Source organism: Dendropsophus ebraccatus, chromosome 1 (assembly GCF_027789765.1).
Source record: "Dendropsophus ebraccatus isolate aDenEbr1 chromosome 1, aDenEbr1.pat, whole genome shotgun sequence".
In the NCBI taxonomy this organism is placed as follows: Eukaryota; Metazoa; Chordata; class Amphibia; order Anura; family Hylidae; genus Dendropsophus; species Dendropsophus ebraccatus.
In genome coordinates, this window is record NC_091454.1 from 206,208,988 (window position 1) to 206,223,835 (window position 14,848).

At 40.9% G+C, this 14,848-nt stretch overlaps 2 protein-coding genes across 2 annotated transcripts; both read right to left on the reverse strand.

Moving 5' to 3' along the window:
* Window positions 1–1,907: 1,907 nt before the first annotated feature.
* LOC138784189 (nodal homolog) lies at window positions 1,908–4,306 on the reverse strand. The gene is made up of 3 exons (XM_069959700.1): window positions 3,997–4,306; window positions 2,873–3,621; window positions 1,908–2,060 (listed from the first exon to the last, which is right to left on the reverse strand). The coding sequence occupies exons 1-3, from the start codon at window positions 4,304–4,306 to the stop codon at window positions 1,908–1,910; spliced, it is 1,212 nt and encodes a 403-aa protein (XP_069815801.1).
* Window positions 4,307–8,359: 4,053 nt separating this feature from the next.
* Window positions 8,360–12,653, reverse strand: LOC138784193 (nodal homolog 2-A-like). The gene is made up of 3 exons (XM_069959703.1): window positions 12,410–12,653; window positions 10,589–11,346; window positions 8,360–8,512 (listed from the first exon to the last, which is right to left on the reverse strand). The coding sequence occupies exons 1-3, from the start codon at window positions 12,651–12,653 to the stop codon at window positions 8,360–8,362; spliced, it is 1,155 nt and encodes a 384-aa protein (XP_069815804.1).
* Window positions 12,654–14,848: the final 2,195 nt, after the last annotated feature.

A 14,848-nucleotide genomic window follows, 5' to 3' on the forward strand; every position in this document is an offset into this window, starting at 1 on the left:
TGCATGCTTTTTGATTTTTAGATAGATAGATCAATAGGAGATAGATTTGTATATACACATATGATATACAGTACATAGGTCCGTTGAATATGTTGTCCTTGTGCTTATTCGGAGCTCCGGGTGAATTGTTTATTACCCTGCACATTACTGGGATTTCAGCCATTCTTATTGTAAAGTCATTAGAAGTCACCAGACGTGAGGAGAAGCCTGAGAGGCGCTGAGGTGTAGGATGTGGATTCGGCCTATTCAGACATGTCTTCTGTCTGATGCTTTGTTATTCTTGATGGTTCATGTACCAGTCAATCCACATAGCGCAGTCCTCAGAGGTAACACTTCTTATAGCACCCAGCTTTATCATCTACTCATCGAAAGTCTTCATATCACATCAGAATGTCTGGTTGTGGATCCAAACTTATACCTGTACATGAACCTCAAGCCACATGTGACCTTAGGCTATGTTCACACGCTGTAAGAGATCGGCCGGGTCACGGAACGTCCGGGCTCTGCAAAGATCATCCTGGCCGGATGATCTTTCCGGCCGCAGCGTTCTGAGCAGCACACACTCTACCCCTTCATCTCCCCTCTCACTGCTAATGTACAGACTAAAAAGAATTATAATAGAACTTCCAAGAAACGTGACTGACGGAAGTTCCATAGGCTCCATTATAATTCAGTCTTTTGCTATAACATGTAAGAAGTTTCTTGCTGCTGTATGTCCTGCAGGAAGGTAGTGTATTCTTTCCACCCTGACACAGTGCTCTCTGCTGCCACCTCTGTCCATGTCAGGAACTGCCCAGAGCAGGAGAGGTTTTCTATGGGGATTTGCTGCTGCTCTGGACAGTTGCTGACATGGACAGAGGTGGCAGCAGAGGGCACTGTGTCAGACTGGAAAAAATACACCACTTCCTGCAGGACATACATCAGCTGATACGTACTGGACGAGTGGAGATTTTTAAATAAAAGTAATTTGCAAATCTGTACCAGTTGTATCAATACCAGTTGATTTAATTCTGCCCTTTTTAGACAGGTAAAGCACCATTTTTGAAGGAAGGCAACGTCTTACTCTAATCCTGTGCAGCCCTTTCTATAGCTGCTGTTCTGTCATTGTTAGGCCTCATTCACATGTTCAGTAGTTTTGCAAGACCATTTATTATGTCCCCAATCGTTGCCCTCAATCTGCAAAAAAAAATCTTTATAGTGCATGCGTAATCCGTAAAATGGGAAAGCTGATCTCTAATTTATCTGATCTCTAATCTTTATCTGATCTCTAATCTTCCATAAAAAATTACGGACACTCCCATAGACTTCTATGGGGGAATTTGTGCTGCAATTACGGCCCATACTAAGACACGTCCTATTTTTTCTTTTACACGGATTGTGGATCTGTAAAGCTACGAACAACGTGAATAGCCCAATGGAAATCAATGTGCCTTAGATTTGTCCGTAATTGTGGATCCATAATCACAGATAAATTTATAAAATGTGTGAACAGGGCCTAAGGGCCCATTCACACTACAGAATGCTGCCTTCTATCTGTTTGAATGGGAGGGCTCGCACGCCTCCGCTCTGCGCACCTCTCTGCTCAAAGAATTGGCATGAGTTGATAGAAGGCAGGATTTGGCTAGGGGAGTCCATGTGAGGGGATTCCGCACAGAAGTTTGGAGCCAATTCCGTAGTGTGAACGGGCCCTTATTCTGCCTATGGTGTGGACTCTTGAACTTTACATATTTTTTTCTTATCCAGAGATAAAGTCTTTTTCAGTGCTTTATTTCTTTATTTTTATAAAATGCCATAAAATAATTTTATTAAATATAAAAATCACTTAAACATAATATAGATTTTTTTCATAAATAAATATACAATAACCTATGTACAATATATACAGTCTATTTGACGTAGGGAAATGGCTAGCTGCATCCACACTCCTCTACGATCATTTCTTCATGATTTCTTACGACGACATCATTGCCTTCATAGTACAGCATGGACAACGGGCTCATCCTTATGGGTACACAGGACGGGCACTCCACCCTCTCTGGATGGTACAGCTTCAATACGCTCTGAAATAGAGGAATAGATTAGTGACTACTGAGACAACGGTCATTCACACAGGAATTATTTTCATACAATCAACAATGAATTCCTATGTATTGTAATGAGAACTGGCTCATATTGTCATCATGCTTCCCTGCAAGATTGATGAAGATAGTAATATGTTTTCCGTAGATTAAAGATACCTGAACAAAGTACAAAGTCGCCCAATTTGCCAAATTCAGCAATTTTTATGTGTATGTAGGTATGCCAACGCTACCACAGAAGATGTCATTGGGGGAAAGAATCGGCCATGTTGGATAACCCTCTGCCTATTGAGAACACATACATGTTACACATACACATACACATACACATACATGCTGAACCATACTTGCATGTGTATGGGATGGGCCACGAGTTCGGCCAACAACTCTTGAAGGTTTATGGCCATCTTTAGATTCTTTAAACTACTAAAAGTCCCCATATACTTTATACTAAAACAGGTCGATCTCACGGCTGGGGCCATATTGGGAGCTTCTAAGTCTCCATTGAAAGATGATGCCACTGCCTGACTCTTCTATTCTCCGAGAGATAAGCCACTACCAGAGGTGTCTGGCTGCGGCTTCCACACCACCCCCATTGAGAACACTGAACACATGAATATTCGGCCACACCAAATGTTCATGTGTATGGGGAGGACGGGTGAGGTAACTGTCGGCGGGATAATCCTTTGGCCGATAGTTATTGAAGGTGTATAGACTCCTTAAGACATAGAAAAGCTTAGCCAGAAACTTGACTTTAATTTTTAAAATGATTAGTACCAAGCCTTTGATCTTACCTTCATATAGGCATGGTTTGTTGGCTTGAAGGTCTCGTTCAGTGGGATCGGACAGGCGCCCTCACATCTGTAGGCATTATATTTTTTAGGGTAGATGATCCAGCTTCCCATTTCAAGTTTACTAAAGTCTATGATCATGTCGACTCTACGGCAGAGGGGTTTCCCACTTTCTATAGGTTTGGCTGGAGCATTGTTCATGAACAGATGATGGTTCTCAATTCTATTTCTTCTGTGCCTCCTAATGCCTGAAAGTCTATTGGCCTTGTCCAGTGTGACATGTTTAGAGGACTCTACTGTCTTGATAAGACTTAGAGAACCGGACATGCTGTCATAGGACTTTGTAAACACCACCAGGACAACTTTCTCGTCCATGCTTTCATAGACTCTATGTGGAGTATGTATTGTAATAGAGTCCATGTCCACATTAGTGTCTGTGTTTCTCTCTGTCAGAAATTTAGTTTTCATTAATTCTTCTAAATTATTTTCTACTTCGAGGAGGAAGTACTGGAGAATTTTAGTGAGATCAAAGGTTTTCCATGGAGACTCTCTTATGTCTGAAAGATCAACTTTGAAGGACCCAAGGAAGATCTTGTTACCTTCTTTACTGTGATAAATCTCCAAAGTAAAATTTTGGAAAATCTCAAAAGAAGGAAGGTGGATTCTGAGTTGTGCCAACTTTAATTCATTGCCGGCAGAGATTGAGGACATGTCAAAGGATAACATTACCCGATTATCGACCATCTTACAATCTGAAAAAGACAAAAAGAAAAGGATTGGCATGCTGAAGAACCAAGGCACGGGCAACATAAGCACTTTCCATATGTGAAGACACAGACTGTATTTTACATCTAGTAAGAGGATATTTTTGAAAGCCCAATACACAAAACTAAATGGGACATTGAATGCTTTAACACCTCTTCTCAGCGGGGGTGAGTCTGGATGTCAGTCATCCATCTCCATCTATCCAAGAGGACCAGGTCAACTTATGGCCATCTAAAGCTCTGCTGAGAGTTTAAGTTATTTAAAAAAAAAAAAAAAATTTAAATTACAAAATGACAAATTAAAACTATTCTTATATGTATTGAAAGATAAACTCAAGAACATAGAAGGATTGTGATACTCACGCTTTGCGACTAGGCTTAGTACGGAGTCATAGTCGGGGATGTCCGGACGCTGTAGGCTGAAGAGGTTGGTGTCATTCTTAGTTATAGATTGGTAGAGCTGCATCATATATTGGGGATATTTTATGTCCAGTGAATGTCGCTTTTCAAAAAGTGAAGAAGAAAGTTTTAATCCCATATTAGTCCCTGGCAAGTCAACTCGGGTCTCTGTATCTAAAAGCTTTGGCATGGCCCTGACTGCGCAGAAGTATAGAAAATAGAGAGCAACGGTGAATGAGGTCATCTCTGTGTAGATCTGGTGCGGCTTTCCCATCTCAGGAGATGTGATCAGTTCTCTCCCTCACTGGTCTAACACTGGACTCCTGCCTTGTATATATAGCAGGGAAGCCAGGGGCTGGTGCTTTACTCTTTACACCTAATGACCTAATGATCTAAATGACCCCTGCGTCAAAAGCCAATGGGTTGTAGGGATATGTCAACCTAATGGCTCCCTACAGCTAAACTAATGATACCACAGTGGGGATCTTGTTGCGTGGCATAAATGTTTCCATACTAGCTTAACTGACTTGTATATAAAAATACAACAATATATAATGGAGTGGAAAGTAGAAAAGATACTCACTTCTGTTTATTAGCCTCTAATAATATATCTTGTAATATATCTGCCGCTAGAGATGAACGAATCTGCAATAAGATTCCCCAAATCAATGAATCAGCCTTTCATATGTTTAGCCTTAAAAAATTCTGCTTTTCAAGTGTTTTCGGTTTAGTCGGAAAATCCTGTTTATAAGGGAGGTCCCGGAATTTATACAACAGACACTTGGATAGCTAAGAATTAGAATTTCGAAAGTTTCTCTACTGTTCCTTGGGTGATGTTGTACAGTCAGAGTATCTGTTATTCTACGCTAAGAAAGCTATTTTTTTCAACTGGAAGCTTAGTGAATTCTTCTCTTTTCTTATATAATGGGAGGCTTCCCTAATAAGTTAATAAAAATTGGGGGACTGTGGATAACCTCTATGTTAGGCTGGGTTCACACTACACTTTACACTGCAATATGTTTTTTTTTTTATCCATTTTTCCATTGACTTCCATTAAAAATAAGACAGATCAAAATGCATCTTTTTTTTTTCTTTTATTTATCATACACGAAAATACAGTCAAGTACGCTTTTGTGTACGTTAAAAAAAAACCCAGATTATTATTGTTACAAAAAAAAACATGCGTTTTGATCTGTTTTATTTTTATAATGGATACAAGTCAATGGAAAAACGGATCAATATGGATGTACACAAATACATCGTTTTTTTCATCCTATTTTGCAAAAAAACATAAAAAAAGAAACAGATTGCAAAAAACATAGTGTGAACCCAGCCTTAGCCAGAGTTTAATTGTTCTGGGTGTTTTCAGGACCTTCACTCTTGTTGGCTTGGTCTGTTTGATTCTTGCCATGGTTTGTACTGTTCTCCTTCTCTTGGTGCTGCCTCCCCTGCTGATTGAGATCCGTTATTCCTATGAGCTCTCTTATTTGTTCCATTATCATTATTATTATTATTATTATTATTATTATTATTATTATTTATTGCTTTTACAAAGTTTTTTGTGACTTTATGCTGTTATACGCACTATGGGGGAGATTTATCAAACATGGTGTAAAGTGAAACTGTCTCAGTTGCCCCTAGCAACCAATCAGATTCCACCTTTCATTCCTCAGAGACTCTATGGAAAATGAAAGGTGGAATCTGATTGGTTGCTAGGGGCAACTGAGCCAGTTTCACTTTATACCATGTTTGATAAATCTCCCCCTCCAAGTCCAGTGGACATCCAGGGGACGGACATTGAGACAGTGAACACGTATAAATATCTGGGTGTGGTCCTCAATATTAAGCTGGACAGGGCTGATCACATGATCACAGTGTACAGAAAGGACCACGGCAGGCTCTACCTGCTCAGGAGGCTGAGGGCCTTTGGAGTCCAGGGGGCACTCCTTAGGACTTTCTTTAACTCTGTAGTGGCATCAGCCATCTTCTTCGGAGTGGCCTGCTGGGGGATGGCATATCAACCAGGGATAGGAACAAACAGGACAAGCTGATCAGAAGGGCCAGCTCTGTCCTTGGAAGCCCCCTGGGACCGGTGCAGGTGGTGGGGGAGCAAAGGATTTTGTCAGTGGTCAGCTCCATACTGGAGAATGACTCCCATCCTACGCACGAGACTGTGATAGCACTGGGCAGTACTGTCAGTGACCGACTGCTTCACCCAAAAGTGCGAGACGGAGCGATATCGGAAGTCCTTCCTTCCTGCAGCGGTTAGGCTGTACAACCAACACCGACCCATGCAGAGATCACTCCACAAAAAGAACTAAAACAGTCTAATGTTTTTATTGTATCTTTTTTTACCTTTTCTTCTCTTTGCCTACTTTTATCGTAATGCCTTTACTTTACCTTTTTAGCTTTTTGTATGTGTAATATCTATGCTGCTGTAACACACTGAATTTCTCCATGGTGGGACTATTAAAGGATTAAAGGATTATTTTATCTATATCTGTAAACATGCACCTGTAGGTTCACACTACGTATATTTGAGGCTGTATATTTGAGGCTGTATAGCAACCAAAACCAGGAGTGGATTGAAAACACAGAAAGGCTCTGTTCACATAATGTTGTAATTGAGTGGATGGCCGTCATTTAATGGCAAATATTTGCTGTTATTTTAAAACAACGGCTGTTATATTGAAATAATGGCCGTTATTTACTGTTATATGGCGGCCATCCACTCAATTTCAACATTGTGTGACCAGAGCCTTTCTGTGTTTTCAATCCACTCCTGGTTTTGGTTGCTATGAGGACCTGACATGAGGACCAAATACAGCCTGAAATATACATAGCCTGAAATATACATAGTGTGAACCCAGCGGTATGGTGTATGGTGCTGTATGGTTACTTTTAAAGCAGCCATATACCTAATAACTATGGGCTAAACAATTGTTTGGCTGACATGATCACCCCCATCCTCCCCATACACAGGAACATGCAGAGCAGCCGAACCTTCATGTGTTTTCTATGTGGAAGGGAAGGGTAAGCTATTGGCACACTGCTGACACCAGCGTATCCCTCCGAGAAGAAATGGGTCAGGCATTGAAACTCTAACACAGATGAATATCTACAATTGGACTCTCATCACCCTGTGTTAGGGTACAAACACACACACCGCATACGCAGAAGATACGCAGAAAATACGCAGCAGATTTGATGGTGCAGATTTGATGCTGTGTTGTTATTTAGATCTAATCTGCTGCGTATTTGCTGCCTATCGCAGCAGTAAATACGCTGCGTATACGGTGTGTGTGTTTGTACCCTTATAGTAGATGTGGTACCATTGAGCAACCTTTAGATTGTCCATAGGAGATAGCGTCGGTCTGCTGCCGTCGCTCCTATTACATGAAGCGACGGCAGCAGATTGTCGGTTGTTCGTTGCCTTTTATTACACAAAGCCAATTATCATCCAAGTCTTGTATAGTTTGTAGCATTCACCTTGTTCTCACTTTTTCTCAAGATTCTGCAATCTTAAGGATCATTCTGCTTCTTTACATAGGCTCATTTGAAGGGGGAATTTATGGGGTTAAAGGGGTTGTCCAGCGAAAATCTTTTTCTTTCAAGTCAACTGATATCAGAAAGTTATATAGATTTGTAATTTACCTTTATAAAAAAAAAATTTCAAGTCTTCCCATACTTATCAGCTGCGGTATGTCCTGCTGGAAATGTTGTTTTATTTCCAGTCTGACACAGTGTTCTCTGCTGACATCTCTGGCCGAGACAGGAACTCCCCATAGAAAACCTCTCCTGCTCTGGACAGTTCCTGTCTCGGTCAGAGATGTCAGCAGAGAGCAGTGTGTCAGACTGAAAATAAAACATTTCCTGCAGGACATACAGCAGCTGATAAGTATGGGAAGACTTAAAAATTTTTAATGGAAAAAAATTACAAATCTATATAACTTTCTGACAACAGTTGATTTGAAAGAAAAATATTTTCACTGGACAACCCCTTTAACCTTTTTGGGGGTTTCAAGGGGCCAATGACCCGGACCATAGCCATAGACAGAAATGATGATTGAGGGGGCGTATATAGGAGAAATAAATAACCCTTTTGAGGGAGTCTATGTACAAGCAATGTACTGTATATACTATGCGCCCTCCCCCAACCCCTATAATTATTTCTATCATACTACTATTATACTCTTGTAAATGTGGAAAAGCACAATAAAAATGTCCACTATAAGGTATTCAAAATAAAATATATATGTATTTCTATAAATTTTTTATATACAGTATGTACAGAGATAAGCGCTCTCAACAACACATGGGAAACCCCTCAGTTACATCCGCACTCTTCTACCACCATGTCCTCGTGGTGTTTTAGCGTGACATTTTCATCTTCATATATGAGCATTGACAGTGCGCTCATCTTCACAGGGACACAGGAGGAGCACTCCACTTTTTCTGCATCATACAGCTTGACCAGGCTCTGAAAACACACACAAAAAACAACCAAAAAATTAGTCACGGACTGATACAATATTATTATGAATAACAATCAATGGTTCATATATATATATATATATATATATATATATATATATATATATATATATGTATGTATAAGGCTCTGTTAAAGGGATTATCCAGCAAAAATATTTTTCTTTCAAATCAACTGGTTTCAGAAAGTTATATAGATTTGTAATTTACTTCAATTTAAAAACCTCATGTTTTGCCAAACTTATCAGCTGCTGTATGTCCTGCAGGAAGTGGTATATTCATTTTCAGTCTGACACAGTGCTCTCTGCTGCCACCTCTGTCCATGTCAGGAACTGTCTAGAGCACTAACAAAATCCCATAGAAAGCCTCTCCTGCTCTGGACAGTTCCTGACATGGTCAGAGGTGGCAGCAGAGAGCACTGTGTTAGATTGGCAAGAATACACACTTGCTGCAGGACATACATCAGCTGATAAGTACTGGAATACTTGAGATTTTTAAATATAAGTAAATCTATATAACTTTCTGAAACCAGTTGATTTGAAAGAAAAAGATTTTCGCTGGATAATCCCTTTAATAATATTATCATGGATCCGGATCCAGATAGTGCCAAATGGACTCTATTGACTTAAAGGGAATCTGTCAGTACCTATGGAGGGGGAGTGGTGATGGCTTCATGCCGCACTTTGGCGCGCCTTACCACTACCTCCTCCCAGCTTTTATTGAATATTCATGGCACCCGTCCCCCGGCCTCCTAGCGACGGCATCTGTAGCTTCCTGGTTCAGTGTAGTGCGCGCACTCTCCCGCGGCGTGATTTGCGCATACGCCGTTGTGTGTCGGAGCAGCGCAGGTGCACTGAGGGCCAGAGCCTATGCCCTCAATGGCTTCGCTCAGTGCCGCTCCGACACACTACGGCGCATTCGTGAATCGCGCCGCGGGAGAGTGCGCTCACTACACTGAACCAGGAAGCTACAGATGACGTCGCTAGGAAGCCAGGGGACGCCATGAATATTCAATACAAGCTGGGAGGAGGTAGTGGTGAGGCGGGCCAAAGTGCGGCACAAAGCCATCACCACTCCCCCTCCATAGGTGCTGACAGATTCCCTTTAATAATGGAGACTGTGATTCTGTTGAAGTTTTTGCATTTTCTGAAGGAGTCTCAAACCAGTTTGTGAACAGAGCCTAAATCGCACAAACCTACTATCTTTTCTAAGCTTTTCTACCATTGTCAATCATGGAATATACACAGGATATGCCTTAAAGGGGTGAATTTGTTTTTTTCTTTCAAATCAACTGGTGTCAGAAAGTTATATAGATTTGTAATTTCTATTTAGAAATCTCCAGTCTTCCAGTACTTATCAGCTGCTGTATGTCCTGCAGGAAGCGGTGGATTCTTTCCAGTCTGACACAGTGCTCTCAGCTGCCACCTCTGTCCATGTCAGGAACTGTCCAGAGCAGGAGAGGTTTTCTATGGGGATTTGCTACTGCTCTGGACAGTCCCTGTCACGGACAGAGGTGGCAGCAGAGAGCACTGTGTCAGAATGGAAAGAATACACCCCTTCTTGCAGGACATACAGCAGCTGATAAGTACTGGAAGGATTGAGATTTTTAAATAGAGGTAAATTACAAATCTATATAACTCTCTGACACCAAATGATTTGAAAGAAAAAGAATTTCGCAGGCGTTCCCCTGTAAAAGTCTGAAAGTTGAACCCCCCACAGAACTTAGGTCCCTCATTCCACCTGGTTAACTGGCTATGTTGGTTTCGGAACCTCTAAAGAATTGAACAGGTAGAGGTCCCTGATTATTAATATGCTTTTGATGTCTGGGGTGGTGAAGCCACTTAAGCACTTAAGCAAGGGTATTCCTATAATCAATACTTCTATAGACTCATTAAGGGGTGTTTAACCACTGGGACCCTCACATCATGAGAACAAGGGCCCCTCTCTTTAAGGTATTCTTATCCATTATCAACAAACATAACATTTTCTTAGCTGTATTGGCCATATAAAAAGTACATATAACTTGTAGAATATGAATATTTAAATATACATGTTTGATACTTACTTTTATAAAGGCATGGTTTGTCGGCTGAAAGCTTTCGTTGAGTGGAATTGGACATGTTCCCTCACATCTATAGGCGTTATATTTTCTTGGGTAGACAATGCGGTTGCCCCATTCAATCTTATCAAACTCCACCCACATGTCTACTCTTCTACAAAGAGGTGCACCGATCTCTTTGGTTCTGGCTTGTATATTATTGACTATTATGTTATGTTTTGGGCTGTGGTTCCTCCTTTGTCTCCTTAGTCCACCTCCTTTGGTTGTTCTTTCCGACATGATATACTTTGAGGACTGTACAGTCTGAATAAGGCTTGGAGAACCAAAATGTTTTCTGGTGGGCTTCTCCCTCGCGAAGACAACAAGTGTGGCTCTGTCCAATGGAAAAGGTGTACCGGTGAGAGGTTCTGTGTTGTGCTGTGGATTCTGACCAGAATCTATAGCTCTGCTGGGTAGCAGGTCCTCGGCTGGGATATATTCTACATGTGACTCTGACTCTCCCCGATAGAGGGAATTTTGAAGAATTCTGGTCAGATTAAAGATCTTCCAGGTTTCATCCTCTTGAGTTGTAGGCTTAGTCTTAAAAGATCCCATGAAGAGTTTGTCTTGGCCTTCCTTTGAATGGTAGATCTCTACCGTGATGGTATGTGTCTTTTTAAAGAGAGGAAACCGAACTCTGAGCTCCACCAACTTTAGTTCAGTGCTGCTGGAGATAGAAGACATATCAAAAGATATCATCCAGCGGTCTCCTTCTTCAGTGCAACCTAAAGAATACACAAAAAGGTCTATTAGAATCCAGACAGTCAAAAATGCAAAGTGTCCTGAGAACATCTTTTGTGTATTCACCCCCCCCCCCCCCTTTTCGCATGCGTCCTGTCAGCTACTGTCAGACAAAACAAAAACTATTTGGCCAAATGTCACAACATGGGATGTGTATTGAGACAACTGTACGGGTACTAGTACAAGACCTAAGCCGAATACACAAAATCTAATGACATAATGAGCATTAGCCCCGTGGTACAGTCTGCTAGCCAGCCATCCATCACGTGAGAGGAGGAGTAAGATAAACATGGAAGACTGGACTGATAAGGCTTTCCCCAATACTAAGTAACATGTGTGAACTTAATCCAGAGGTCTATAGCTGGCCATAGCTGTTGACCTAAAGGACACCTACATACACATTAGATGGTCATCTAGTCCTGCCAAACTCATTGCGGTCACCCTCACCTTATCTGCGTAACCCTAGATAGGCAACATTTTATCATTAAAAGCCAAGACTCAAGACTAATAATTACATTTTTAGAGCAATATATCTTTATAAGATTGTGTATGAAAAGACTGATTTGTAGCTAACTTTTTAGATGTATTTTGGATGCTAAGTAGGTCTACCAAACCGTACCCTCATCCCACAATGAAAAGTATTTGAGGCTACACCTTCTTATTTAGTTGACAGTCAAGTTAGCTATAGGATTTCACAAATCAGGAGCCTAAAGGTCTTCTACATGCTCACACACAACACCTTCCCACCTTTCGGCAGTCCAATGGATGGTGGGGGTCCCACAGGTTGAGCCCCACCAACCATTGGACTGCCGAAGAGAAGCTTTCTCTACCAATCCCATGGAGTTTGAATGAAGCAATAGCAAGCATGCTCGACTGTTGCTCTATTCAAATAAGGGATATAAGGCCCCAGATCTCATGGTCGAGGTCAGAGGATCTCTCTCTCATACATACGCTTAGTGGGTAGGTAATAAGCTTTGATTCTTGGACAGTCCCTTCGGTAAAGACATAGTAAATGGAAATGTCAACAAGTAAAGAAAAGGTACTTACTCCTTGCACTGAGACTGAGGACAGTGTCAGATTCCTGGAGAGCTGGGTGTTCCAATCCAGAGAGATCGGTGGCATTCCCGGTGATGAGTGACTGGTAAAGCTGCATCATATAGAGCGGGTAGTTTATTCTATGAGTCTGTTTCCTGCTATAAAATGAATTTTGTAATCCTTTGGGTCCCTGGAGAGGAATGGCCAGAATGACATGATTAAGTGCTAAATAGATAAGAGTCCTCAGTAAAGCCATGTCTGCCCTGGTCTGAATCTGATGTGAGGGATCACTCTCTGACTTTATATAGCGTACACTCTTGTTCACGCCTAAAACACTTCACACTTTAGACCTATTCAATATCATGTGCCACAAGCCAGCCCATGCCAATGTCTGGTAATCACTTTCTTCTGTTATGCTAATGGCCAATGTCTGAACTCTCATACATCATTGGTTCACTCACGAGACACTCAAGAACGTGCGTGAATCGTGGTAGAGCAGACGGATGTAGACCGAGAGCTGAGAATTAGCGAAGATTAATTTGCTACTAAGTGTCCATGATAATCCATTAAGCCTAAGTGATTGCTCGGGTATAATGTGGCTCATTAGTTTCAGTTAACACTTGGAATTAGTTCTCCGGATTAGAGCAAACATTGGCCTAGTGCCCATGATGGTGCTGGAATATGGGAGGTGATTCTAAGGGCCGTATTACACGGGGCGATTATGGTTCGAAAAATCAATAGATCATTTAAACGGTAATCGTGTCGTGTAATAGCAGGCAGCGATTAAACGACCAATGAGAATCTGGACCTATTTTCATTGTTGATCGTTCACAAATCGTTTGATGAAATAACATGTTCGGTCGTTCCCTGGTCTATCAGCCAGAAAAGGACGAGAACAAGAACCACCATAAGTAGCTATCATCGTCCTGTGTAATAAGGTGAACGATTTAAGATCGTTCGTCATAGCGGTCATTTGAGATCGTTTATCGACGAAAAATTGTCCTGTGTTATACAGCCCTAAAACCCAGTAACCCTATGCCAATATCCTAATGAGTAAATTATGAATTACTACAATCCACCCCATGTATAAGATCCTCACAGAGTGGAGAATGTCTACAGGGTGCTCCCTTTCCCTAGAGAGTAGAAGATGAACTTAAGACTTGCTATTGGGTTCCGAGAAGCAAGACAATGCATTGGCAGATTTCTTTGGGAAATCAGTCTAAGAAAAAGGGTTTGCCCATATCTGACAATCATTTATTCTGGAGTGGAAAATAACACAAATAAAAATTTAAGTTGGCCATACACTTTAGATAGCGGTTGACCGAAAAAATTGTTGGGCCAAAAATTATTTCTTCCACTACCCCATACTTCATGCCCGGCTCAGGCAAGCATGTATGTTTTCTAAATGTGGAGAGGTAGGAAAGCTAATGCCGGACACTTTTGTCAACGGCTTAGCTTCCTAAAGTTGAACTCCATCCTTTTCTCCTCCAACATGAACCATCAATGGAGAGATGGGAGAGCCCCTTAAGCAAGTGGTTTGAGAAATGCCCAAATTCAGAATATGATCATTTTGATGCATTTGATATTGGCATAAAGAATAAATGCAAACTAGGAAACTGAAAATGACAAAAATTCCCCTTAGAAAGTTCCTCCATATTGATCCAACAGGAAAAAAAAAAAATTTGTATGTTGTATTAGGGAGATATTCACGGCTTCCAACCTTATGGACCTCTTGTCCAATATTTGACAAATAAGGAACATTTTGTACAACTATATGGTGTCCGCACGTTATTCCATACTGGACCAAGCACACTGTTAAGAGCACCTAAACTTTCCTGGGCATCGAGGGGTACCAACCATGCCATATCAACCAAGGATGGAACACGGAAATGGTAGTCATACAAATTAGATAAAAGAAGGTTAAAAAATTGATGATTTTAAGCAACACAATCATTTGTTGGGTAAAATTTAAAAACTGACTTTAATTTCAGCCGACTGATAACATGTAATAAGTCAATCATTTTTTTAATTTTCGACTTTTGTCTGTAGACGATATTTCAGGAAAGAATGTTTTCAAAATATTCTTAAAATGTCACCAGAAGGAGCATTTGTCTTTAGCCTGAAAACATTGATCCCGTATGGTGGGTTGTTCAACCATCAACCTAGGTTTGTCTAATGTTTAGAAATATTTTCATACTTCGGTTCGGTAAGAAGCCATATAACAGCCACATAATATGGAGCCATAGAGATTCCATGTGCTATGCATTATGTCATTATGTGTTTTTGTAGGCCACCAATTTGATTACCGATAAACCCTTGTTTCTACCCTTTACTCGATGTAACAATATTTTACACAAGATTTGCACCAGTTTCTTAAGATAAGTAGACAGACGGACACCTTGTTAGCTTTATTAGCCACTGTTTTTTTTAGTGCTTTGTTAATTGCAGGTG

Bases quoted from the DNA above. Each gene is read 5' to 3' on its own strand.
- LOC138784193 (XM_069959703.1), bottom strand. From the start codon at position 12,653: ATGGCTTTACTGAGGACTCTTATCTATTTAGCACTTAATCATGTCATT. The intron at 11,347-12,409 runs GTAAGTACCTTT...TGTATTCTTTAG, and splicing joins CCTCAGTCTCAGTGCAAGGA to GTTGCACTGAAGAAGGAGAC. The intron at 8,513-10,588 runs GTAAGTATCAAA...GTGTGTTTTCAG, and splicing joins CAAACCATGCCTTTATAAAA to AGCCTGGTCAAGCTGTATGA.
- LOC138784189 (XM_069959700.1), bottom strand. From the start codon at position 4,306: ATGGGAAAGCCGCACCAGATCTACACAGAGATGACCTCATTCACCGTT. The intron at 3,622-3,996 runs GTGAGTATCACA...TGTCTTTTTCAG, and splicing joins ACTAAGCCTAGTCGCAAAGC to ATTGTAAGATGGTCGATAAT. The intron at 2,061-2,872 runs GTAAGATCAAAG...CCTCTATTTCAG, and splicing joins CAAACCATGCCTATATGAAG to AGCGTATTGAAGCTGTACCA.